Source organism: Bos taurus, chromosome 3 (assembly GCF_002263795.3).
Source record: "Bos taurus isolate L1 Dominette 01449 registration number 42190680 breed Hereford chromosome 3, ARS-UCD2.0, whole genome shotgun sequence".
In the NCBI taxonomy this organism is placed as follows: domain Eukaryota; kingdom Metazoa; phylum Chordata; class Mammalia; order Artiodactyla; family Bovidae; genus Bos; species Bos taurus.
The window spans coordinates 102,470,368-102,497,612 of record NC_037330.1 but is presented as its reverse complement, the minus strand read 5'-3'; the positions used below and the strand labels follow the sequence as shown (position 1 = coordinate 102,497,612).

Here is a 27,245-nt window from a genome sequence, read left to right as displayed (position 1 = left end):
GGGGGATCCGCAGCCGCCGCGCCCCCGTCTTGCTCGCGGCCCGGGCGCACGTGCCGTCCCGGGGTGCGCGGGGCGCGAGTTTGGAAACCCCCACCTCCCCACCCCCAGCCCAGGTCGCCGGCGCGGGCCGGGGAGGCGCTGGGCCGGGCTGTACCCGCCCCTCCCGGGGTGCAGTGACCCGAAGGCCCTGGGGCGACCTGTCCCGTGAGGACGTGTCCACTCGGACCCGCTCCGGAAAGTTCACTCAGTCGCCGCCCGGCGTCCCGTCCCGTGTTGGTGTGCCCCGGTCCTCATCGCTGTGCCCACGATCCTGTCTCGGCTTATTTCTCCTTTTCCCTCCGTGTTTCCGTCTCTCTACGCCCTTCAAAGCCTCTGGATCTCTGTCTCCCCGTGTCGCGGCCTCCCACTTTCAACCCACTCCACCCCCCAAGCAATCCCGGGGTCTCTCTGCTGTCTGCGACTCCCTCCGGGGTCTCCCTGCTCTCTCTCGCTGGGTCTCTGTGTTCTTTCTCCCGGCTCTCAGTGCTCTTTGCCGGGTCTCTGTGTTCCTTCTCTTGGGTCTCTGTGTTCTTTCCCTGGGTCTCTGTGCTCTTTCCGGCTTTCTGCTCTCTCTTCTCAGGTCTCTCTGCTCCCTCCCCCATCTCTGGGTCTCCCTTCCCTGGTCTCTGTCGGGTCTCTTGCTGGTCTCTTAGTGTCTCTGTCTCCCACGGACAGGAATCTCTGCCGCCCCTTTGCAGAGACCCAGACCTCCTCCTCGTTCCTTTGGAATGCTGCCCCTCTGGTTCTTCCACCCCAGGGTGGGGGATGGGGCTAGTTTTTCTCCTCTTTTCAACACCCCCCACCCCCCAGTGCAGGGCCCCCAAGTTGGAACAGGTTGATGGGTGGGTGCCGGGTACCTGTCTGAGCAGTAAAATGGAAAGGAGGCTGCTGGCAGGAGTGGGTGTTAGGGTCCTCTGGATTCCCCTGGCCCCCCCCCGCCCGGGGCAGGCCTGGAGTCTGGACTGTGAAAGTGTTGGTGATGAAGACTCCCCTTGGGCTCCCAGAGTGACCTGGTGTGGGATCTGACCAGAGAATCCAGAGAAGTGCATTGGGGTGAGAGGCCTGGAAAAGGATCCAAGGCTGGTGCTTCCAGGGGGATCCTCAATGGTGAAGGATCCACCAAGAAGGCAGGAGATCTGCTGAGGGATCCTTTGAGAGGCATATGGCATCCAGTGGGATCCAGAGCAAGGTTCTGTCAGAAAAATCTCAGGAAATTCTATGATTGGCTCCTTATTAACTCTTGCTTCAGGGAGCAAGAGAATCCCAGTTTTTCACTGATGGTATGAATGAGCCTAGGGCTTCAGGAAGGAGTACGTGAGCCTCCCCAAGCACAGCCCCCCACATCCGCAGCCCCAGCCCAGGCCACACACTCACAGCCCCCTTTTCCACACTCAACTCACCCTCCCCCCCCCACCTCCACTCCACATCCACTTGTCTCCCCAGTGCCCTCTCATTTGCACACTTGGGCCTGCGCAGCAGCCAGAGCTTCAAAATCTGCTGTGTTTGCACGCCCATGTCCCAGTCTGCGTGCTTGCTTACACCCTCACTGCTCCCCTGTGCACAGCCTAGGAAGGGTGTGTGTACACGTGCAGCCTCATGCTTTCTTGTGCACACATTTTCTCCTACATTTTTGCTTGCCCAGTTTCCCCTTGTCCTCGGAAACATCTCTGTAGTTCTGTTTTCTCCTTGCTCTTCCTCTTCCCTTTTTTCTCCTTTTACAAAGAAAATAGTTTTCATATACTTTCTTCCTTTCTCCTTCCTCCTGCAGCTCCTGGCCTCCCCTCTGGTCAGCCTCGTGCACATAGCGCGCATGTGTATGGTGTCCCGGCTTCTAGGGGAGGAGGCTAGGTTTGGGTGCTGGTGAAGCAGTTGGGGAGGGGATTTCGGGGAGTGGGGGAGCGTTGCAATAAGAGCAGCCTGGCTGCTTTCCTTGGGAATTGTGTTTATGTGCAGCAAAACGCTGGCCTTTGCTCTCTGTGCTCCCTCCACTCTTGTTCTCGTCAGTCCTGACTGTGGAAGTCCAGTACAGTCAGCAGGAGATAGGACCCAGACCTCTTCCTACAGAGGCTGTGACACATACTACAGCCCCTCCACTTTCCAGTTTGAGACCTTGGCGAGATCCTGTTCTCCCTGAGTCTCAGTTTCACTCCCTATAAAATGGAAGAGGTCGTCCAACCCTAGCTGGTTGCCAAGGCTGTCGTGGGAATCCCCTGTGTGGCAGTGTATCAGCAGCAGTGGCTATTGCTTCCGGTGTGACTGATACTGCTGTGTGCTTGGACCAAGCTTGCAGCCAGGGCCCTGCCGTTGAGAAGCTCATGGTCCCTGGGGGAACAGACTGCATCATGAGAATGCAGAGCAATTCAGTAACCTCTTATTGATTGCTGACTGTGTGCCAGACTCTAGGCCAGGCACTTTCAGCTGGGCTGCCATGCCTCCTATGGGACTAACTGCTGTGTAGAAGAGGCAGCCCACTTCTTAGGAACTGCTAAGGTTAAGCCCAGCATCAGCTTCACCTAAAGCAGCCACCATTCTGAACTGAGGTTAGAAGATTGGAGGAGTTCACCACAAGTTCAGAGATCAAGATGAGATGAGTCCCAAAGAAGACCAAGAAAATGGGCTATCTGAATTGGGGTTTGAGGGATGAATAGGAGTTTTCCAACTGAAGAAAAGGCACTCCAAGCAGGAAAAAAAAAGTATGTCTAAACACCCAGAGGTCTTATCACTTGTGGCGTGTTCGGAGATAGAGCAAATCTAATGCCATGTTAAGTAACTATGACTTTACTCTGAGAACACAAAAGGAAAACACCAAATAATTAAAGCTTGAATGAAAGGGAGGGGTGTGTGGAATGTGCTGTGATCAGATTCGTGTTTCCAGAAGAGGATTCTGTGGCTGTGGGAAGTAGATAGAAACAGGATACCCAGTGAGGAGAAGGGTGAAGGTAAGTCAGATGAGAGAGAATGGTGGTTTGGTAGCATGGAGCCATTTAGAAGGCACACGTTTATTAGGACAGGATGATTTATTGGATGTGGGAGTGAGGGAGAGGAAGGGGTCTAGGTTCCTTGGAGTGACTGGGTAGGGCTTTCACTGAGCCAGGGACTTGGGGATGAAAGGTGGATTTGGGGAGAGGCAGATAATAAGCTCATGGTTTGACCTGTTGGCCTTTGAGATGCTTGGAGCATTTGAGGGTGGGATGAGGGGGTCTTTTAGGAGGGAGATGTGTGTGAGAATCTGGAGCTTGGGGGAGAAGTCTGAGGAAGGATGGAGAGTTATATGAGAGCGTGTAGAGCTGTGCCCAAGAGAAGACAGCCTCACTGGTAAAAAGTGCAGACTCTAGTTTCAAACTGATGGGTTCAAAACCACTTAATAGCAGTGTGACCTTGAGCAAGTTGCTTAGCATCTCTGAATTTGTTTTCCCTTTTGTCAAAGTAGATATAGCAGAAGTCCATATCTTGTGCGGTGGTTCGAAGATTGAAGTTAATATGCAGAAAGTGCTTAGAATAGGGCCTGGCATCTAGTAAGTATTGCTGTCTCAGTGTTAGCAGTTCTTATTATAATAATCATCAAAGGGGGCGGTGCAAACCCAGCCCATCAGAATCACAGTGGGAAGGGCTTTTAAAACTCTTTGGGCATCTGCTCACCTAAAGTAGCTGCAATTCTGAGCTTTGGTTCGCAGGCTGGAGAGTGCCTAGCCCTCAGCCCTCAGCCCTCATGCCATCCCTGGGATCATGCGTGTTGCTCAGGTGTATCTGACGTTCAGGTGGGCTAGTGTGAGAAGACTAGAGGATGAAGCCCTGGGGAAGAGACGTTGGGAACGGGGGAAGGGGATTCTGAGAAGGGGCGGCCTCAGCGTGTTGGGTCCCCTGTCTCCCCACCTGCCCTGGCCCTGGGCGTCAGATGAGGTGTCTGCCTCTGAGGTCCAGATGTACCCAGACTCTGTCCCCAGTGTTCAGATCTGTGAACAGTCATTTGGCTCCTTGGCAGTGTTTCAGCTACTTCCGGGAACTGTTCTGGTGCAGCTATGGGGGCTGCCCGGGAGCCGCTTGAGAGAAGTGTCCGTGCTCCTCTAGACTTCAACTTGCTTCTGATCCTGCTGCCAGGCCGGCTTCCAGACTTGGCAAATGATAGAGAGCCCTACCAGGGGCCAGCCCTGGCTTAGTGCCAAGGCCTGCTCACCTGATCCTGGTCACAAATGCCAATCTCGCTCCTGAGGCCTTTGTGGGTGCCAGCTGGTGATTCCTAACTTGGGTCCAGTACCAGCCAGGCCCTTTCTGAATAGCTCTCCCGTTGGTCTCCTGGGTGTGCCTGGCAGGCCTGGCTGATGCTGTGTCTGGGGTGGTTCTGGGAGCTCTGCAGGTGACCCTGACGGGTGATTCCGATCACTCTCTTAGGTTGTTTTGGGCACTGGTGGCTCCAGGTGCTGTTCTAGCTCTTCTGGAATCCTGTTTGTGCTTCAGGGTCTTTCCACGGGCAAGGTTCTCTGCCTGCTTTGTCTGTCCTCTGACCCACCTCCAGGCCATTAGGGGCACATCCCCCTCTATCCAGGTGTGGCTCCTGCTCAGCTTAGGTCCAAGCACCAGGCCCAGGGCTCCTGGTGTGGCCCTGGGCGTGGTCATAGTGCAGCTGGCTTGGGGGACCCTCCCCATTCTCTGCCTTGGACTCTGCCCCAGGGTCCCTGAGCAACGGTGGAGCTGACAGCTTCACACCTGGCCCTGTGAGGCCCCAGTGGGCGTCCCCAGACAAATGGGCCTTTGAGTTTGGGACATGGAAGCTGGTTTGTCTGGCCAGACCCACCTGGCAGCCTGTGTGCTGGGAGCAGGGGCCACAGGGAGCTTTATGGAGAAGCCGGTGGGCTGGGGGCAGGAAGGGTGTGACCATCCCGAGGCCCAGGGCTTTGGGCTCTTGGGGGAGGGGGCAATGGAGGTAGGAGAGGATGTGAGCTTCAGGGTCAGCATGAATGGTCCTGGGCTGGCTAGGCCTGTCCTGGTCAGTCAGGATGGGGCTCTGGCCTGAGGATGTCCCCTGTGTTGCAGAGGTGGTCAGTCTCAAGTGAGGCTGATTCCCAGGTGCCAGGTGTGGGGGGTTGGCCTTGGGGGCTCCCTGACCCAGTCCTATGGGTCTGTTTGGGGAGGAGCCAGGGTGGAACTGCTGTGTTGGGCAGAATCCCTGTGTGCGTGGCAGCGTGAGACCGAGGAGAAACCCGTGCAAGGTGCGGCCCGAGTGGAGCGGGCAGCAGGGAGATGGTTGCTGAGCAGTGCGGAGGGGGCTGTGAGAGCTGTGGGCAGGTCAGACCCTTCCCCCACCCAGGAGAGGACCCACTCCAGGTCGGGGCTCAATAATGGTTCCAGAAGGACGGGGCCGGGCCCTGTCACTGTGTGTGTGCCAGTGGAAGAGGCATCCAGGGGCACACCTTCATTTTAGAAATTATAGAGCAGCACAGAGTCAAAAATAAACATTGCTTCTGAAGCTTCTTTGAAGGCTCCATGCATGCTGGCGTGGTTCTCCCCAGGTTGGGCTGTTTTCCGTGAACTCATTCATGTGTCCATCTGCCCAGTTAGCATATATTGACAGAGCACCTACTATGCGCTGGCTTTCTGCTGGGAGCTGGGGACCTGGAGCTGAGCCGGCACGCACCAAGCTTATTATGGTTGTGACTCAGCGGCCACTCAGCATTTGTGTAAATAAATAAATCATCACATCTGTGGTCAGTGCTCCGAGGCAAGGTCCAAGTGTGTAGCCTGGGACATCCTGGAAGGCCTCCCTGAGAAAGTGCCCTTGGCTCTGAGAACCGAAGGGTCACTGGCTAGAACAGGTGGGGAGTGCAGTCCTGGCAGTGCAGCAGGGCCCAGGCAAGGCTGAGAGACTGTAAGAGTATGGCACATGTGAGGATCAGAAGAGGAAATTGTCAGGCTGGCTGGCTGGCAAGGGAGCACGGCCAGGTGGGGCTGCAGAGGTGGGTGGGCAGAATTGCTGTGCTGGAAGGTCACGCTAAGGAGCTTGGACACAAGATTTTCTCCCGAGGTCAGGGGCTTGCTCTGTGTTGTTCACGGCTCTATACAGGGTGCCTGGCAGAACGGCTGGCGCATAGTAGGGGCTCAGGAGCCTGGAAGGAGTGAGTGAATTAAGCGAAGAGATGGGCATTTTTACTAAATGGAGATCGTCCTGCTTGAACAGTCCCATAACCTGCTTTTTCCGCCCCTGCATAAACAGCACATTTTGAATGTCTTTCTGTGTCAGTACATGTTCTGCTGCGGTGCTGTTCTTAACGTTTCCTCGTCCTTTTCCCTCTTTCCAGGAAGGAGCGGAGGCCCCGGTGCCCTGCCCTCGGTGCTGGTTGTCCAAGAGTGACTGGCGTGAGCAAGCCAAAACCTGGTGAGTGTCCAGCCAGGTAGGGGTGCGGAGGACCAGGCTGGGCAGTTCAGATTTAGACTCAGACTGGTGGAGAGCCGTGCAAGGATTGTCGCCAGGGGACATGGTGATGCAGGGTGCGTGTGGCAGAGAGGTAATGGAGGCCTGGACAAGGAAGGCAGTGGTGGAGGTGGAGAGGAGGGATTCGAGTGCTATTTAGGGAGGCCGAGTAGACAGGACATGGTGAAGGGTTGAATGTGGGGCAGGAGGCGGGGGGTGGCGGGGGGAGGTGTCGCGGATGGCTCTCGAGTCTCTGGCTGGAGTGGGTGGTGGAGGTGGCTGGGGAATGATATACAGCTTGTCAGCTGCTGTAGGTGTGAAATAGGCTTCAGGATAACATTGCAGGACTTCCACCAGGATGTCTGTGCTTCCCATTCACCATGTTTCTCTAGAAAAGACTGTTCCTGTTGACTGTACGTTGTGGAAGAAAGAGCAGGATCCTCACAAGATCTGGGGCCCATTCTTCCACGTCTCTTTGAAATCGACTTCTATCTGCTAGAAGCCCAGAGTGTAGTTGCAGGGGATGAAGTTGGAGGGTTTGGTTGCAGTTGAAGTGTGTTAGGCCTTGGATGTCAGACTAAAGACTCTCCTGAGCGCGATATGAAGGCACTGAAAGTTCTTACTCAGAGAACCTGCATCCGCACATTCATCCGCCTGTTCTCCCATTCATTTGTTCATTCATGAAACGTTATCTGCATGTCTACTGTGGGCTAAAAGCAGCAGGCAAAGCTGAGGGCCTTGATCGGATATACATTTCTGTAAACTGAAGGGAGCGTTGGTTTGTGTGCAGGCGGGGCTGGAAGGGAGTGACCAGAGGCAGGAAGCCCACTGAAGACATGGGTGCTGATGAGATCTTCCTAACGTGGTGGTTGTTGGGGTAGAGGCAGGATGCATTCAAACGTATTGACCAGCTGCACAGGTGGGATGAGGAAAAGGGAGAATTTGAGGAGGCCCAGCTGGCTTGGGTGACTGGTCATGGTGGTGCTCGTCGCTGAAGTAGGGACCTGGAGGAGGGGTTGGGGAGGATGGGTTCTGGTTGAGTCTGAGTCCTCTGCAAGTGCCCTGAAGGCAGAGCCCATGACTGTCTTGTTCATCACCCTGCCTTCTGGCTCAGGGCCCCATATACCCGCCTGGACAGTTCTGCATGATGGCCAGTGAAGAGGTCTGTGGAAGAGATGGGTTTGGCCTAGGGAGGGGAGGAAATGAGCATGTATCGGGCATCTGCTGGGGGCCAGGCCCTGTGTGTGGTGAGGTGGGCTTTGGACGTCTGTAGAAGATGCAGGGGCAAGGCCATGTCACTGGTCGGAAAGGTCAGATGGGGAGGAAGGGTATGGGGATACCCATCACCTGTCCATCCACCCGTTATGGGTCTGACCTTCCTGGGAGCCCAGTCTCAACAGAAAAGGGGCCTGAACATGGAGCCCCTCTGTCCTCTGGGGAGGCCACTTGCTGATAGCATATGTGAGGGGTAGGACTAAGGTGTGCTATGTGGCTGGGCTTCTGGAAGCAAGACTGACTGGGAGGGGGTGGGCAAGAGGCCTTGAGATCTAGAGGCCTAGGTTCAGCTAATGTAAGAGTCAAGCATACCTGGGGTCTTGGGGTCCAGGGTACTCATAGGGACTGGGTTCTGGGGCAGGGGCCAGGGCAGGATCTAGGGGACATCAGGGAACGATCTTGCTGTCCATATTCAGCTCAGTTCAGTTCAGTCGCTCAGTCGTGTCCGATTCTTTGCAACCCCATGAATTGCAGCATGCCAGGCCTCCCTGTCCATCACCAACTCCCGGAGTTCACTCAGTCTCATATCCATCGAGTCAGTGATGCCATCCAGCCATCTCATCCTCTGTCGTCCCCTTCTCCTCCTGCCCCCCATCCCTCCCAGCATCAGAGTCTTTTCCAATGAGTCAACTCTTCGCATGAGGTGTTTCTCAACCTCAGGACTGTTGACATTTTGGACCAGATAATCCTTAATTTTGGGGGGCTGACCCGTTAACTGTAGGATGTCCAGCAGCATCCCTCGTTTCTTCCTACTATGCCAGTAGCACTTACCCTCCCCCATCAGACAATCAGAACTGTCTCTAGACATTGCCTGATGTCCCATCGTGGGGCGAGATCACCCTGGATTGAGAAGCACTGGTCTGTGCCACTTTTTGCTGCCTTCTTTGTGCTGTACAAATCTGGAAAACTGAGGAGGGCCACTCAGGGAAGATTCGCACTGATCGGCCACTGGAGCTGAGTTCTGGTGGGTGAGTAGTGGCTGGGCCAGGAGAAGGCCTTTTTTCCAGTGGAGAGAAAAATGAGTGCAGAGGCCTGGAGGCACCACGTTGGTGAACATTAACCCAGGGGAGCCTCCACTCCCCAGAGGAAGGAGGCCAGAGGGCTGGTGGCCTAGGAGTTATAGCTGTAGGAAGGTGCCTCTGCTGGCCCCTTGGTCTCCTGCCCCCAGAGCTAAGCCTCTGCTGGAGCTCGTGCCTCCCCCAGCGACTCTGGGACAGTCTTCCTAGGATCCCCGTCCGCTCACACAGGAACCTGAATTGCTGAGGGCTGCCAGGGGGTCAGGGTCCCAGCTTCCTGGGTAGGGGGGGCTGATTCTGGCTGTGCCCTAGACCCTGACCAACTAGCTGGAGGAGCAAAGGCGGCCTGCTGCTGGCCACCTCCTTTCTCAGGGCCGAGGTCACGGCACGGCTGAGACTGATTTATTCCGGTCTTAATCTGGTGGTTGGTTTGGTGAGAGTTGGAAACACGTTGGTTTTCCCTTCCCAAGTGTAACAAGGCCTGTTTCCGCCTCCGCGGCCGCTGCTGCAGTGCCACGCGGTGAAGTGTCCGGGACGTGACAAAAGGGCTCGGTTAGCTGCCCGCCGGTGAGAAGATGAACAGCTCGCAGCGCTGCCTGCCCTCACATTCCTCTTGCCCAGGCGCTGGCCTCTCCCCTTGGCCGGCCGCTCCCTGGGGCCCTGCATACCCCTCTTTTTACTAACATCCATTCTGGGGCCCCAGGCCCCACTGGGAGCCAGGGTCCTGGCCCAGGGAGGAAGTGGGGAGGAAGCTGTAGGAACAGGTGGTATTTGGAGACTAATTAATATTTGTGAATAATAACACGTGCCCAAGGGAAACAAATCAATCTGTGTTTGCATATTCATGAGGAGGCCTCGGAATGATCCCAGCTGTTCTCCAGCCAGGGAAACACCCCCCACACACCATGGCTGGCGTCACATGGTTTCTCTGGGGCAGCCCCCATTGAGGCTGGCAGGGGTGGATGGCTGCATGGAGGTGGCCTCGCCTCTGTTTACAGGCCTGTCCGAGATGTTTGTGTTTGAATCCTATGGCTTGGTGTGGTGCCTGTTCCTTTTTTTTCCTCACAGCAGTGATCCCCAGGCTCTTCAATTTCACAAACCAGTACAATTTCCAGAAGGACTTGGAGGCCAGACTTGGGGTTAGCCATTTTTATTTTGCCAAAGTAAGGACATTATTAAAAAATAACTGGTATCTGCTATCCCCCATCACTTCCTATAAGAAAGGACATTTTAACACCAAGGACAAAATTTCAGAATAAAGGACAGTTCTTCCCAAGAAAGGGCAGTTGGCAGCTTTATGCTGATGTAGTAAAGAAAAAGGATATATGAAAACCATCCTGAGTGTAGAAAAATGGCATCCAGTGATACTGTACAATAGCATTCAGTACAGAGTTGTTTTCCTACCCAAGTGTGTCAGTTGGTAGAACCGACGGTCCACAGTGCAATCCAGAGACGAGCCGAGTGTGCAAGTGCTCAGGCTGTGTTTTCATCTCGGCTGTTGAGAGTCCAGACTCACCCAGCCATGGGCAGAAGTGGACACTCTGCTCCTAACGCCATCGCACTGAATTCAGAAGGTTCTCGGCCACCCCAGGCAGGAGGGTGTCAGCCCGCCTCCCTACTGCCCTCCTGCCGTCTCCTCCCAGGTGACCCTGAGCACCCTGGGGCTGGGGGCAGGGCCAGTGTCTAGACCCGGGGCCTGGGACTCTGATGGGACTTCAGCGTGGGGCCCTGAAGCTGGGAGCAGCCTGCACCGCCTGACACTGGGGTGGGCTTTGTGCCCAGAGTCGGGGCAGAGGCAGCTTGCTTGTACCCGGAGCTGATGAGGGAGAAGCCCTGGCTGGGACAGCTATGTGCTGGCCAGAGTAATTCCCTGAGAACGTGTCTGTATTTTGTGTCCCCATGTTTCCCCATCACTCTGGGTGTCCCCATGTCCATGGAACTGCTGGGAGAAGCTGTCTAGGAGGGAACATCATCTTTTCAACCTCTTTACCTCTGTCTCCTCTTTCTGCATTTGAGCAGTGACCTTGGCACTCCAGACCCAGATACACAGGGCAAGCCAGGAGTCCCCAGGTCAGGGCCAGTTGTCTTTGTTTCAGTGGCAGTGGGCTTACCAGAGGCCCAGTTTCTCTGACACCCATGGCCAGAATCTCATCCAAGAGGATACCACACGATATCTGCTCTGGAATAACAACCCCACGATGGCTGTACTGGGCTTCTCTGGTGACTCAGCAGTAAAGAATCCACCTGCAATGCTGGAGACTCAGGTTCAATCCCTGCATCAGGAAGATCCCCTGGAGAAGGAAATGGCAACCCACTCCAGTATTCTAGCCCGGGAAATCCCACGGACAGAGGAACCTGGTAGGCTACAGTCCATGGGGTCAAAGAAGAATCAGACATGACCAAGTGACGCTGTGGCTGTACTGGGGACTGAACACCCCCTGATATTGATAACTGGTGTTATTTATCTGTGATAATGTACCTCGGTGATGTCCATCGGGCAGCTGCACACCCATGATGTCTGTCCACACTCACATGGCGTCTGGCCAGGATGGCTACACCTCCATGATGGCTCTGCCTGGGAGATGCACTGTTTGTGATTACTATGCCAAGGCAGCTACAGGGGATTATGGCTCAGTGGCCATTATACTGGGGAGTTACACTCCATGATGGTCGTGCTGTGCTGTTCCTCCACAGTGTCTCTCCCGTGTAGCTTCATCACCTCTACATCCATGCAGAGAGCTGTGTGTGTCTGCACTGGTGGTAGAGGGGGCAGGCTCACACCTGGACTGCTTGTACAATACCTGGGGGGGAAACCTCTATGAATACCGTATTGCTGCACCCCGTGATGTCTGTACTAGTCCCCTCTGCCTTTGTCCTTTGGTGCGACATGCCACTGATATGCATACCAAGGATGCAGGGTGGTTTTATCAAGGGCCCATACCCCCGTGACAGCCCGGCCCGGCAGCTCACCACCTGATGTCTGCTGGGAAGTTGAGTATCATTGGTCACGGTGCAGCATGACAGTGCCGTGGTGACCAGGCCCAGACAGACAGGGCCTTAGTGATGCGTGACCTCCATCCCAACTTGGCCATACAAGGCATCACGGTGGGGATGCCTTCTCTCCTGGTCTCAGCTACCTGAACTCTGATCATTCAGCAGAACCCCAGGTGTGGGGTAAATGGGGCTGGATGCCCACCAGGCTGCCTCAGTGTTCTTGCTTTTGCTGCTAAGCCCATCTCAGACTTCTGGTAAGATCTTGAGACAAGAGACAGCTCCCCCCTTCCCCTTTGTGGTCAGCCCCTGCCTCAGTTCACAGTCCTCCTGCTTTGTCCCAGCACCTTGGCTCCCTTTCTGCCCTCTGCCCTTCTGAACTTTGTCCCGGTTGAGACTGGGGTCCAAGTTCCAGGGCAGAGCAGAGCCATCTTTGAGTCCTGTCTCTTCCTGTTACCAGCCCTGTCACCTCCTTGCAGATTCTCTCACCCTGTGGGTCTGCCGGGTCTGGTCCCCTCTCCCACCCGAGTCTGTAGGTACCACCGTGGAGCCCCGAGGTGTGTCCACCAGCACTCTGTGCCCTGTTGTGTCCCCAGGGCATTAATGAGGGACTTTGTACACCAGCACTCTGTGCCCTGTTGTGTCCCCAGGGCATTAATGAGGGACTTTGTACACCAGCCCCTGTCCCAGAGCAAGGTGTGAGTTGAGCTGGTGGGCACTGGAGCACATCTCCTGAAGCCCCCTGAACGGGAGCCGTGGGAGAGAGACCCTCAGGAGCTCGCCATCAGGGCTGGGGAGTGATAGCGGTGTGTCTGTACCGTCTAGTGTGACTATGCTGAGTGCTCCACATGGGTGCCAGGTAGAGTGTGTGTGGAGGGGGAAGGAGCACACCCAACCGAGGAGCCCTGTAAGCAAAGGCCTGGAAGCATTCAGACCATCCCGTATGGTCTTCCCCTGCCCAGGTTTCTGGCTCAGCCCGGAGGGCAGTTGTGAGTGAGTCACCATCTGAAGCTTGCCACCTCATCAGTTGATCTGCTCTGGGCCACTGGGGTAGGGCAGAGGAGGTGTGGGGTTGACTCTCAGGGTCCAGCACCCCCAGTCCTGGCCACTAGGGCCTCCCTGTGATTTCCCTGTAAAGAAGGTTGGTGCCATGGGAATTGGGTAGGATGAGGGTGGCCAGGCAGGGCGGCTGCAACTCTTCCAGAGCGCGTCCTGGCGAGTCCAGACGGGTTGCGGCTTTGGCTCCAAGCCTCTGATACCTGGATCCTGTCTGCCACTGCCAGGGCTGTGCTCTGAGGCCTGTGCCCAGCATGTGGGCTCTGCTGGGCAGAGGAGGGGCAACAGGAGGCCCCAGAACTCTGGAGTTCCTGGCCTCTGTGGGTCTGCTAACTGCTCTGGCTTGGTCTCCGTCTCCCCCTGTGTGTCCGTTGGACCCCGTTTCCCTGTCCCAGTCTCCTTACGGAGGCGTGTTGGAAACTCTAGGTCCGGAATGGAACATCCCTGTACATCCTCTGGTCTCAGAATCCCCTGCCCTCTACTCAGGTTCAGAGAATGACCTGAGGGCCTCTTGTACTCTCCCTGTGTATGACTCGTGGGTTATCCTTGGGGTCTCCAGGGAATTGATGAGGCATCTGGGTTTGCACAGGATTTGGAAGTTCTGGATGGTCATTGCACACTCCAGGGTGGGGGTGTCTGTTGAACCAGGTGGTCTTGGTGGTGAGTGGGAGCCAGGAGGTGGCGGGTGGACAATGGGACATGGGTGGATACCAGCCAGTTAACTCTGCCCTTATCTCCATCACAGGTTGATTGTCCCAGGCTGTGGTTGGCCGCGGTGCTAGAGCCCCGGATGACCCCTGAGCCAGCCCCAGGGAGGACGATGGTGCCCCTTGTCCCTGCACTTGTGATGCTTGGTTTGGTGGCAGGTGCCCATGGCGACAGTAAGTCTGGCCCTCAAGGTGTGGGGCCTCCCAGATGGAAAGGATGAGTTCTTCCTAGTAGGACTCTGGGAGGGGGGATGGGACCAGTCACCAGGAGAGACTGGATGGCTAATACACCTCCAGACCTTCTGTCCCAGAGAGGCCTCCCGCTTGGAGCACCCGCCTCCAAGGAGCACCCCAGCCCTGTACTTCCCGGGAGCACTCTGTGTAATACCTGCCTGTCTCTTAAGGTGCTGCAGGGTGAGGCGTGTGTGAGTGTGACCCTGTTTGTGGGCTGGAGGTGAGACATGCCCAGGATTTGTGTGGTCACAGATGATGTGCTCAGGCGTGTCTGTGTCCACTGCTGTGGACCTGTGCAGAAGGCACAGTGTGGGTTGCGTCAAGGGATGGTGTGGGAATAGGGGGGCCGCACACAAGGAACGTGTGTGGGTGTGTGAATGGGACACCAGGTGTGTGCACAGGTCCAGGGAAAGGTGAGAAGGGAGCCACCACAGCCCTTCCCCTGGTCTAGGCCCTTGTAGACGCTGAGCCCTTCTTTCCCTTCCCCACTTCAAGGCAGTGGGGGCATCCCCTCCCCCAGCCCCTCAGCCCTTAGAATGAGGGAAGATTGCACTTGGCCACAGGAAGCTGGACTCCAGCGCCCCTCCTTGTGTGTTGGGGGAGGTGGGATTGTCCCCTGCCCACATCCAACTCGGAACTTTGGTCCCTTTCCTGCCGCCCTTCCCCCTGCCTGGCACTACAAGACTGGCCGCAGCCCGCCCCGTCACCATGGTTACCACTGCTTGGTTACTGGTGGGAGGCGGGGCACAGGGCAGATTTAGCCAATCTGCACACGGAGGGGGAGGGGCGAGGTCGGAGCCAAGGTCCCCGGGAAACGGGGCTGTTCCCATCCTGTCTGGAGCCCAGAGGTGGCCCAGGGCCAACCTGGGGGTTAGCCTGGGGGTCAGCAGTCCATAGGTTCCCTCAGCCCCCTCTCCCAAGTATCTGGGTGCAGAGCTCTCTCCTTGCCCCACCCAAGCCCTTTCTCCTAAGGGCTCATTAATTATTCAGGACCAGATCCTGGAGGGGGTGGGACTGGAGAGCTCCACCCTTTGTCCTCCAGGCTGATCTGGGTGGGGCTTGTGGGGCAAGGGGGAGACAGGGTATTCCTCTTGGGGTGCGGGGCATGGGGTGATGAGAGCCTTAAGGTGCTGGTGATGAGAGGGCCAGGCTAGCAGGAGCAGGGCAGAGTAGGGGGTGCTGGAGAGAGCTGGAGCCTGCAGGGACAGCCCAGGGTAGAAGTCATTGGATGTGACTCTGAGATGGCAAGGAGGCCAAGGCTCATCAGAGTCAGCCCCTGGACACTGACTTGCTGGCCTTGCTCCCCCACCCTCGCTCTGGACACTCGTAGGGCCTTCAAATGGGAGCTTGAGAGCAGAGGGAGGACCACTCTGCGGGCTGTCAAAGACAGTACACCCGGGAGTGAAACTGCCTCCCCTCCTGCTCAGACCCAACATGCTGGAACCTGTGCCCACACCCTCATCCCCCCAGACCTGCCCATCTTTCTGTGTTCTCTCTCCTGTGAATGGCTTTCCCACCCACCCAGCCACCCAAGTGAGAAACCTGGGCCTCCTCCCACTCTCATACCCACATCTAATCCATCACCAAGTTCTGCTGTTTCTCCCTCCTGAACATCTTTGGAATGCATCCACCTCTCCCTCCACGGCCTCATCCAAGCCAGGCTCAGCGCTCTCTGGGGCCTTTGCAGGCCACAACCTCCTGGTGGCTTCCTGTCTCCAGTCTCTGTTCCATGGTGGGAGTCAGGGTGCAAAATGAAAACCTGATCACGTTGTCTTTCAGTTGAAAATCCCTTGCTCTCTGCTGCCTTTCGGTTGGAGCCTTGGGGTCCAGGCCTTGCATCTTTGAGCCTCTGCAGCCTCATCCTCCACCTGCCCCATCCTTCACCACACCCCCGCCGCGCTGACTTCTCAGTTGCTCCCGTGCTCTTCTGTGTCCTCTGATAGGAACCCTCTTCCCCATCTCCTTTGCCTGACGATTCCCACTCACCTGGAGCCATCACCTCCTCCAGGAGCCTTAGTCATGTGCTGCTCCCCTGGGCACATGTGACTCTGTGTCAAGTCTGCGAGTCCCAGGGGGTCAGACCATTGTCCAGCTCAGGGCCTGGAGTTTGGTAGATGAGTAATTGAATTGGAAGGGTGGAGTCAGGCCTGAACCCCTAGTAGGAGCAGAGTGGAACAGAGCAGTCTAAGAACCTCCATGCTGGTCTCTTAAGGACCAGAGCCCAAAGTCTTGAAGTCAGGAACCAGCTGGAGATGCCGCAATAGGTGAGTTGGGTTCTGCTCACAGGCAGAGAGCGGAAGAGGGGCATGGGCTAGGGGCTGTGATGACCTGACCCCAGGAGGCAGGGTCTGCCTCACATTGCACAGACATTTGGATTTGTCCCCGCCCCCACACCCTTGGCCAGCCTTAGGTTGGGCCTGGGAGACTTCTAGCCAGGGCAAGCAGGCAGCATGGACAGAGCTGCTGCAAAAGGTAGGGCAGGCGCTCCAGAGAATTGACGACCGGAGCAGTGGAGCGCGGAGCGGACAAATGTGTTTCTATAGGCCTCTTAACGAGACAAATGAATGGGGGCCCTGGCCTCTGAGGAAGTGCAGGGAAGAGGGGCGGAGAGGCAGCTGCCAAGAGTTAGCCCAGAGGCCCTGAGTCAATGCCGAGTCAAGTCCAGCGGGGACCTGGGCGTGGGGCTCGGGGGCTCCCCCAGCCAGGGCTTGTGTTTCTGAAGAGGGCAGCCTGTGGGGCCAGAGGTGGTCCTGAGCAGGAGGAGGTTTCTGCTGATCCGCTGTGTGCTTGTCAGGTGCTCAGTGGGAAGAATCCACAAAGGCCTGCGTCTGGAGCCTGCGGTGGGGTTACTACAGCGTGTGCTGTGCTGGGGGCGGTGCTGGCACCCCCAGAGGTAGTGACCTAAGCGTCGTGGGAGCGGGTAGGAGGCTTCCTGGAAAACCGGGGCCCTGAAGGGTGAGTGGGCATTTGCTAAAGGGGGGGTGTTGCCTAATGAGATGTGGGAACGGGCTTCTCCCTGGAGCCCATGAGAGGACCACCGTGAGGACCATCTCCCTTTTGTTCCCGGACAGCGTAGGGCAGACCAGTTACTTGAAATCATAGGAGCCCAGAGCAGGATGCGGAGAAGGCAATGGCGACCCAGTCCAGTACTCTTGCCTGGAAAATCCCATGGACGGGGGAGCCTGGTGGGCTGTGGTCCATGGGGTCGCTAAGAGTCCGACGCGACTGAGCGACTTCACTTTCACTTTTCACTTTCATGCATTGGAGAAGGAAATGGCAACCCGCTCCAGTGTTCTTGCCTGGAGAGTCCCAGGGACGGGGGAGCCTGGTGGGCTGCCGTCTATGGGGTCGCACAGAGTCGGACACGACTGAAGCGACTTAGCAGCAGCAGCAGCAGAGCAGGATGCCTAAAGGCTAGAAGTATGGGTGGGTGGGTAAAGTCCTACTAAGTAACTGGGGATGTATCTGTCATCACAGCCCCGACCCGGTCTATGGAGCTGGAATGGGGCGGGCAGCGTGCTGCACGTGGTTCAGCGGTGCCTTCCCCACCCCACCCCCGCCATCCTTGGGGAGGCCAGACCTGGTGGCCTGTCTAGACTCTGCCCTCCGTGGAACTTCCGGCAGCTTGCTTTCCCTCTCAGGGACTGTTTTCCTATTGCACAATGAGGATAGTCACTTCTACCTGGAAAGGTTAACTGAGGTCACATGTTGAAGGCACCTGACACTTCGTACGTGCTCCCTCCATCCCAGGCCATGACCTGGAGCTCCTGTGTGTCCCCTGGGAGCCCAGGGTTGTCTCTGAGCGAATCTCCCTCCCGGGGATGCCAGAAGTGGTCACAGGAGCCAGCGTTAATGAGTCCCCAGCTCATTAGGCTGTTCAGGGCCGGGGAAACCCGCCTCCTTGCCCTCCCTTACAGCCCCTGGCTGCTGCGTGTCTGTGTGCCTGTGTACAAGGGGCTGCAGGAAGGTACAAAATAGCAGTTATCTCCCTAGGGAGTAGCCTCAGGCAGCTCAGTTTGGCTGGGCCCTGGGACTCATGGCCCCCCAGGGCAGCCCACTTGTTTCTTCTCCTAGGCCACTCCCTCCCACTTGGCATGGGCTCAGCCACCTAGGAGTGTCCAAGGCATATGCCCCTGGGAGTTGCTGCCCAAAGGCCTGTGCAGCCATGACTTCCATGTGGTCAGGGAGGGATGGGTATGGAGGGGAGGTGGCCCCACATTCTGATGGGGCAAAAAGCCCCTCCAGGCATGTGTCCTTGGGAGTTCTGTTCAGACCCTTCCTGGACGCCAGCTCTGGTCAGTACTGGGCAGAGTGGTTAAGTCACTGAGGTTACCTGCCTGCCTGGAGACGTGACCAGTGACTGTAGCCCAGAGGCTGAGGGGCGCAGAGCAGGCTCTCATAGGCTTTAGGGCAGGGTGCATGAGAGGGTCTGGGCACATGCAAAGGCAAGGGGGATGCCCATGGGCTTGGGTGGGATGGCATCGCCACAGGACCTGAGCTGTGTCCCGCACAGTGCTTGGTCCGTGGCAGGGACTTTTTTTTTTTGTTTTGAAAGAGTCAAGATAGGTGAGCCCCGAGAGGGTAGCAGGAGTGAGTGTGGGAAAGGCAGCAGGGGGACAGGATTTGTGCCCCCAGAAGTCCAGCTGGTGAAAGAGGTGAGGGCTTGGCAGAGCTGTGGGATGAGAGGTGCCTTCTGTTGGGGGTGAGTGGGCTGAGAGAAGTGAGGGTCTGGTCTGATGAAGGGGAGAGACCTGCCCCCTGGACTGCCCCGGGCTTGCACACTGCCAGTCTTTGCCAGAGCCTGGTGGGTGGGTGGGCTGGGCAGGGCCCTGGCCCCTCTCCAGCCTCCCCGGGAGGTTCCGCCTCCTCGACGGCCCCAGGCCTTGGGCACCGTCCAGCCTCCACTGTACTCAGGCCTTCCCCTTTCTCTCTCTCGTGACCTGTACCTGGCTGCCTCCCCAGCTCCCGGTTCTTTGTTTGGCGCAGAGGCCCCACCCCCGGGCACACTCACCCGGCTGTCTGGTTCAGCAGGTTCCAGCCTCTGGTTTCTGCAGCTGGCAGGTTGAGGCAGGAACCAGGGGGGTTCCACCCCGGGCTGCTCTCCCCAGCAGGTGTTGAGGGCTCCCCAGTGTGGTGTGTGAGGGGCTGGAGGCCTCCATCCTCCTCCGCAGGCCTTCCCCCATGGTCTTCAGGTCACCTCCCTTGTGCCCCCCACTGCCCTGTGCCAGGAATGGGGTTGGCGCTGGGACAGGGAGGGAATCAAGGCAGGCAGATTTCTGCCCTGCCCAGGGTTATTGTTCTCTGTCGGGAAGCAGCCATGAATCAAATACTCCTCCACAATGTGGAAAAAGTAATAACCTCACACGTGTACATAACAAACCGTCAGCAAAAGCAGTAGCCTCACACGGGACGTAGCAAACCATGAGCACGGCTGTGAGGCAGAGGGGAGTCACCAGAGAGCCCCAAACACAGAGCCACACCAGTCGAGGTGGGGGCGACCGCAGAGGGGCAAGGAAGGTTTTCTGAGGAAATGATGTCTAAACTGAGACCAGAAAGGTGGATAGGAGACAGTGGGTAAGGAGGTGGTCTAAGAGGTTTGTGGCAGGAGGAGCAGCTTATGCAAAGGCCCTGAGGCGCAGGATGAGCATTGCTCATCCAGAGGATGGGAAGCCAGGGCTCGGGGGGTGTGAAGGGCTGGGGTCAGACCTGGCAGGGCTCTGTCCACCAGGACAGGAGTTTAAGTCTTGTTTCAGAAGCCATGGGAGGCTTCCAGAGGGTTTTGATCAGGGAAGAGGCTGCCACTTCGCTCCGGCTGCTGAATAGAGACTAGGCTGGAGAGGACAAGACTGGAGGCAGGGACGCAGCTGGTTAGGTTGGCGCAGTGTCCAGTCGAGGGAAGGTGTTGTCTGGACTAAGGTGGTGGCAGAACAGGAGAGGGGAGCTGCAATCTGGAGGTGTGGGGGAGGGGTATGCAGTGTGCAGAGGGGTGGGCAGGAGACTCTTCCCCACCCCCGAATGTGGGAGGAGGGGTCCTTTCTGAGAAGACCTGACTGAAAGGACCAGCGTACAAAGACAGGCTCTGCAGATCGGGAGTGTCCGGAGCCTCCAGAGGGCAGTTGGGACAAGAGTGAGGGAACCTGAGGCTCTCTGAACCTTTGTGGTGTCCCCGTGCCACTCTGGCCCCCAGCAGGTTTGCGTGTTACCCCAACAGGGCTGCTCTCGCCCCCTCTGGGTACTCCCAAGTACAAGTCAGATAGGTCTCCAAGTCTCCCTCCTCCAGGGAAGCCCTAAGCTGTGCTTAGGGTTGGGAATGCTGGCTCAAACCCTGGCTTTACACCAGATCAGTGTTGATCTGGCTGCTGTTTGACCTTCTGAGCCTCCCTCTCCCCATCTCTAAAATGGGGATGATAATACTACTGGTGCTAAAGAGGGTGATAGCTGCCCACAGGCGAAGTCTACTACATGTCCAGCTGTGGGAGCAGCCTACAGACATCGTTACATTTTGTCTGCCCAGACCCCTGCCTCTAGCACTGTTTAGCAGATGAGGCTCAGAGATAGTTAGTGACCTTTCTTAATAATTACACAAAACCTCCAGAGCCCACTGGACCCTGGGGTACTGGGTAAGATGGACCCCTCCCTGCTCCCTGCAAGGCTGAGCCCTCCCAGCTCTGCACTGCAACTGTCACTCCTGAGCCTAGCGGTTGGTCCCCAGACCCTTCCCTCCTCAGAGACACTGCTCCATCTGTTGTCCCTCTTCTCTGTACTGGATCAGCACCTTCTCTCTCTGCTGGCTCCTTCCCATCAGCATTTAAATACCATCTTTTGGGCTTCCCTGGTGGCTCAGTGGTAAAGAATTTCACCTGCCCGTGAAGGAGACCCAGGTTCAATCTCTGATCCGAGAAGATCCCACATGCTGCAGAGCAGCTGAGCCACCCATGCACCACGACTGTTGAGCCTGTGCTCTAGAGCCCGAGACCTGCAACTACCAAGCCCGCAGCCTCGACTACTGAAGTCCGCTTGCCCTAGAGCCTGTGCTCTGCAGCAAGAGAAGCCACCACAGTGAGAAGCCCATGCACCACAATGGGAGAGAAGGCCCCGCTCTCTGCAACTAGGGAAAAGCCTGTGCGGCAGTGAAGACGCAGCACAGTCAATAAATAAAATTATTTTTAAAAAGTACTGTCGCATCTTAGGAAAAAAGAAACAAGAATGTAAAAACCTCCCTCCAATCTTCATCCCCTCCGAGTGCCATCTTTTCTTTCTCTTCCCCATCACAGCCAGTCTCCTTTAAACAGTCACTGTACTCTGCTCTCCACTTCTTCACCCCCAACTTACTCCTCAGCCTTCTTTGGTCTGGCTTTGGCCCCTGCCACCCCCCTGACTCTGCTCGTGACAAAGCCTCCAACTACACCAAGGCGAACTGTTTCTGCCAGGTGCTTTGGAGTCAAACAGGCTTGAATTCAAATCTCAGGTGTGCCGCTCATTGGCTGTGTGACCTCGGGCCAGTGACTTGACCTCTCTGTGCCTCTAAACTGGGGACAACAAGCAGTGGAGGACTAAATGAGATAAAGTACCAGGTACAGAGTGGGATTATCATCATTGCACAAACATGTTTTTGTGCCAGAGACCAGGCCGGGCCTGGCCTCATCAGCACCGAGCAGGTGGTCTGAAAGGTCACTTCTCACAGTATCAGCCTTCCTGGAGCTGTTCATTGGCCTGATTAATAGGAAATGGATCCGCTGTCGGGATTAACGAGGCGTTGCTACATCTTAATGAAGGCCCCGTTTCCCGCATCTCATGACCCTGGGTGGGATTCCAGGTTGACCCTGTTGTATATCAGAGTGGTGTGGGTGGGCGTGACCGTACAGTGTCTGACCGTACAGTGTCCAAGCCCATTCCCTTCTCCCCCTCCCGCTGCTTCTCAGTGGAACTCTGGGGAGACGTCCAGGCCGTCAGAAGACAATCACCCAGTCAGTGGGAGCTGGGTGGGGAGGGTAGATTTACAGGAGAGCATTCACCTGGGAAGACATCCAGAGATAGGACGTCTCTGGATTAGGACATGGAATGTCTAGGCCTCTGGGACTGATGGTGCGTGGGGGCTGGGGAGAGGAGGAGTCATGGTTTCTGGCTCGAGCCTTGTGGTAGGTGGTGGTACCATCACCTGGGTGGAGAGCAGTCATGTCTGCGAGAGAGGCTGGGCCGTTCCCAGCAGCTCTCAGCATGCCTTTGTCCTGGAGCTTGGAATTGTTGAGGGGATGGGAGACGGAAGAGTGAAGCAATTAAAGTACAGACTCAGTACTCCAGACTCAGTTGCCTGGGTTCAAATCTTGGCTCTGCCACTAGGCAGCTGTCATGTTGGGCAAATCCCATCACCTCTGTGTACCTTGAGTTCTCTATAAGCAGAAATAAAACCCACCTGAGGAGCTCACAGCTCTTTGAAGAGCGCCTGACACATAAGAAGCACTGCGTAAGGGCCGGGCATCACTACCATTGTTTCCTTTATAGACCTTCCTTCCCCTCCCCCACGCCTGCCCGCTGTAACATAGGCCATGTCTGCAGTGACCATCCCTTGGTGACTTGATGTTCCTCTCTCTCCAGGCAAACCTGTCTTTGTCAAGGTCCCCGAGGACCAGACTGGATTGTCAGGAGGGGTGGCCTCCTTCGTGTGCCAAGCCACGGGGGAACCCAAGCCGCGCATCACATGGATGAAGAAGGGGAAGAAAGTCAGCTCCCAGCGCTTCGAGGTACAGCCTCGGGTGGGAAGGGGCAGGCAGGGCCCCAGTTCTGCCTGTTTTGAGGTCTGGTCCTATATCACCTCCTCTTGATCTCCCGCCCTGGGGGCTTTTTCTCAGCAATAGAAAGGCTGAGCCTGAGCAGGCCCCGCTGTCTGTCCCGAGCAGGCTGTGACGGTGTGTCTATCCTCTGGCAGGTCATCGAGTTTGATGACGGGGCAGGGTCTGTGCTGCGGATCCAGCCACTGCGGGTGCAGCGAGACGAAGCCATCTATGAGTGCACGGCCACCAACAGTCTGGGGGAGATCAACACCAGTGCCAAGCTCTCAGTGCTCGAAGGTACCTGCTGGAAAGGGATGCGGCATCGGGGGGCGGGGAGACTCACGTAGGGGATCAGCCAGCCAGCCAGCCAGCCAGCTCCGGCCCCACCGTGGACTGCAGTGTGTTTGGCCATCCTGGGGTCAGAGAGAGTCAGTGGTGGACAGCGATGATCGCTGGGTATTTGGCATATGTGTGGTGTCTTTGTGTTGTGCTGAGCCGGGGTGTTGCTTGGCTGGGGTCTGGGGCCTGACCTGCGGTGTGAGGTGGTAGCTACGTATCACTTGGGGTACATGATTCGTGGCAGTGGATGTGATTTTCTTGTGGAACCTGGCAAGGGGCTTCAGAGAAGTGTGTTCCCAGTCGCTGTTATGAGCAAGGGCCCTAGGCTGGAGGCTGGGGCTCTGTATGTGGATTTTAATGACCTCTCTCACTTGGTGGCTCCTCCATTCATTCACAAACATGCCCTGATGACTCCTTGTGTTCTGAGAGTTATCTGACCTGATCCTGCCCTTGCGACTTCAGTCTCCAGTATGTTCTGCGTTCTGTACGAGAGGCCCAGGGGACTGTGGGGGTGGGGGGCGCACAGGGGTTCAGGGGAGGAGGGAGCTGTTGTCTGAGTCCTGAAGACAAGTGGCAGTTGGGGTGGGGGCCTCTGTGGGGAAATAGCATCAGCTCACACCGAGGTCCAGAGGCAGGAGACCATGGAGCTTTCAGGGAACTCTTGAGTGGTTCCATTTGGCTTTGGGGTGGAGGGTGGCTGGAAGACACAGTAAAGTGGGGAAGAGTAGGTGGTTCAACATGAGCCTGGAGAGGTTGGAGGACAGATCACACCGGACCAACCAGGCTGCGAAACACTTTGCTGGGGACACAGGAAGCCGCAGACAGGGAGTGACATGATCGCCGCCCACCCCCACCTGCCACGATGAAGGCATCAGTCTGACTATGTCTGCATGTATTTTCAAAATATGGCTTGGACTGTTGCTTTAAAAAAAAAAATTGCAATACCAATACCTGTTCACTGTTGAAATTTTGGTAAGTATAAAATAGCACAAAAGAAAAATTTTAAATCACTTGTTTATCTTACCACTACTATTAACATTTGGTTATTTCCTTATAGTCCATTTTCTGTGCATGCGTTATATATGTAACAAAAACGAGATTACATTCTGCCCAATGATTTGTAGACTGCTTTTTAAAAAAACATATGAACATCTTCCTGCCGATTAAGTATTTTTCTGCTTCATTGTTTTTAATGGCTGTGGGGGAGTGTCACATGCAAGCACCCTAATTTATTCAGCCATTCCCTTATTGTTGGACACACATGTTGTTTCCTGTATTTTGGTTGTATAAATAAGGGACTGTGTGCTTCCTTACAGATGTGTTCACTTTCCTGATTATCTCCTAGATGCACGCAAGTGGAATTGCTTGGTCAAAGGGCCACATGCGATGCTTAGCCTTTTCAGTATTTCCAGAAGACTGTGTCAGTTTACACACCCATCAAACAGGGCATGAGAGGGCCTCTTTTCTGCACATCCTCACCAGCAGTGGGAATTACCATTAAAAAAATCTTTGCCAAGTTAATAGGCAAAAAATGGCATCTCAATTTAATTTGCATTTTTTTGATTACAAGAACAGTTGAACATCTTTTTGTGTTAGCCGTTTTTACACTGTGGCTTTATGTGTTCACGTTCATATCCATTTGGTAACTCCTTTGTGCCTGTGTGTCTCCTGCGAGGCAGGGCAGGGCCCTCCAGCTTAGAGGGGCAGCGGCTAGGATCAGGGGCTCTGGACTGCTTATTCTCTTTTCCTTGTGACCTTGGGTGAGTAGCTGTGCCTCTGAGCCTCATTTTACTCCATCTGTAAATCGGGGATGTGATGCCTGCCACCCAAGCTGGTTGGGAGGATTAAATGGGATGCAGTTAAGCACTTTGCTGGATTCCGGCCTGAATGGTCGCTGCTGTAGGGCTGAAAGCCACACACCCTAAGGTCCACACACGTGAGCTGCCTGCGCCTGGTGTCTGTGCTGCCTGGCCTCTGGGTGACGCAGCCCCCACCGTCCACTCCCCTGAGGGGCGGGGGCCCAGAGGACAGGCCCTGCACCAGGATCCCTGACGGTTGGGTGCTCTCGAGCTCCTCCCTGCCACCCCTGACCTCAGTTTCCCCACTCATGACCTCAGGATAAGTATTTCAGCACTGCCGTCCCTTCTGTTGCTCGCTGCCCCAGCAGGAGCCATCTGCCCTGCCCTGGCATTTGGGAGGTGGCCGAAGGGCCAGACTGTGGCTCCCACCCCAGAGGGCATCTCTCAGGCCCTCGCATTAAAGGGAAGAGAGACTCCTTATTAGTGTTGGAGGAAAAGTCCCCACAAAGTCCCTACATGCTAGTTCTGGAGGGGCCTTCTTGGAGGAGGGTTTCTGTAGCAGGGGACAGGGGTGTGTTCATGCTTCTGGGTGTGAGAGGTGTCTGATGAGATTGGGGAGCGCATGGCGGCCCCAGGCCTGCTCCTGGCCCGGTTGAGATGGAGCTGTGGGCCTGAGTGAGCCCCCCTCCTGCTCCTGAAACACAGCACCCGGAAGGTGAAATGCTGACTTGCCATGTTGGTCTGCGTAACCTTGACTGGCTCTGGGCTTGGCAGAAAGGAGTGGAGTAGGAGGTCGAAAAGGTGCCAGAGGGCGGGGCCTGAGGAAAGCACCTCCCCGCAACCGTGCCAGGCCTCCCCTGCTAGCCAGAGAGGCTGGGTGTATGTAGGAGTGGGGTGAAAGGATAGTTTGACTACAGCTGTGGGCTTGGGTCAGAAGAGAGCCAGGGCCATTCCTGGGAGGAGGGCTGGGGAGAGGAGGAAGCTGGCTTGGGGACTGGGACTCAAGGTTGAGTTCCTTACGTGCAGCGCAACATGCACTGCGTGTAGCTCAGCACACGCTGGGCACTTCAGGGGAGTGGCCCGGGGCTCCCTGGGATGACTCGGCTCAGCTGAGAGGTTGCTGTATCCCCGGCCTGTGTGTCCATGCCGGGCTCCCTGCCCTGCCTTGCTGTGCCAGGCCCAGCTCCTCTCACATTTGAAGCACCCCACACCACTCCCACTCCGTGGCCTTTGCACCCAGCTCCCTGGGCAAGACTGCCACTCCCAGGGAGTCCCGATTGCCCGGCAATGCTCAGCCGGCTGCCTCCCCACCCCCTTGGCCCCGGGCTGGGTACAGGGTGGGGGTGCCCGGCACAAGCTAGCTGGGGGTGAGCTGCCCAGCGTTCCTGTCTGAGTGGTAATTGAAGCCATTAGCGCGCCAGCCTCTCCCTCGCCGGGTAATGGCAGGAAAAGCTCTTCTCACTCTGCACTCTTGAGGCTGAATCACTCCCCCTCCAACCCGCCTGCCGACGCCACTGAGACAGGGAATCTGACATTTTTCCTCGCGAGGGAGGGGGAGCTGAGGGGGAGGGGAGGCAGGCCTTGCTTTCCGGCCTTTCCTTCCAGGAGGTGGGGGAGCCAGGAGGGTCTTGGAGCTCAGTCTGGAGGTTCAGGATCTGCCTGGGCCAGTGGGTTCCAGCCAGGAGGTACCGTGGTCAGGAAAGCCCCGGAGGATGCCAGACAGCAGAGGTGTGGGCCGGGCCCTGGTGACTTGGGCAGGTTCTGGAAGGGTCTAGGGGAAGGGGAAGAGGGGCAGGGAGGAGAGGGGGAAGGAGGAGAAAGGCCAAGGAGCAGACATGAGCCATCCTGACTTGTCTTGGAGGGCTTGGCTTGGCGGACTCAGAGCGCAAGAGGCAGCATTTGCTTGTGGTCATGGAGACAGCAGACAACACGCACCCGTGTGGTGGCGTGTGTGCCCTGTGCGCTCTCTGGAAGGCTGTGTGTGTGAGGTGTGTGATGTGGTGTTACAGTCTTATGGGCTGTGTGTGCCTTACGGGTTGTATAGAAAACGGGGGCTGTGCATCCAACTGTGTGTGTGTGCACGCGTGCGTGTGCTTGTGCGTACGTGCATCAGGCAGTGTGTATGCGGTGTGGTGTATACAGCAGGTGGTGTACGTCATGCCGTGTGTGCATCAGACAGTGTTTATATGGGGTGCGGGCTGAACAGCAGGTGGTGTGCATGTTATGGGCTGTTGTGTACAGCGGGGGAAGGGGTGTGCAGCAAGCAGCCTGGGCCCAGTGTGTGCAGTTAGTCTGGTGCTGCAGGAGGCCAGAGATGTTGGACTCATTGCCTCCAGGACCCCACAGGATCCCTGCTCAAGGCTGGTAGCCGGCCAGGGCAGCTAGACAGAGATGGATGTGGGGCAGAGTGGTCAGCCTGAGCTGTTGTCAGTGCCTGAGAAACTATCCTTCAGCAGGCCAGGGCGAGGGGCACCAGGGAGGGATCCTACCCAGGCCTTGGGACTCTCTCCTCTTCGTCTCCTTCCCCCACTGAGCCCCGGCTCCCTCTCTCCTGTTCCCACCTGGCCTTGCTGTCTGCTGGTGGCTGACCAGGACCACACCACTCCAGGTCA

The 27,245-nt window shown here is 56.5% G+C and overlaps 1 protein-coding gene across 9 annotated transcripts in view; it reads left to right on the top strand.

The window, feature by feature from the left end:
* Positions 1–27,245, top strand: part of PTPRF (protein tyrosine phosphatase receptor type F) — an 84,321-nt gene that overhangs the window by 721 nt on the left and 56,355 nt on the right. For all 9 annotated transcript variants that reach the window (XM_024987593.2, XM_024987579.2, XM_059883468.1 and 6 more), the window contains 4 exon segments: positions 6,333–6,409; positions 13,529–13,664; positions 22,320–22,465; positions 22,651–22,792. In XM_024987593.2, the coding sequence (XP_024843361.1) occupies positions 13,574–13,664; positions 22,320–22,465; positions 22,651–22,792 (379 nt within the window). In that variant the 5' untranslated portion in view covers positions 6,333–6,409; positions 13,529–13,573.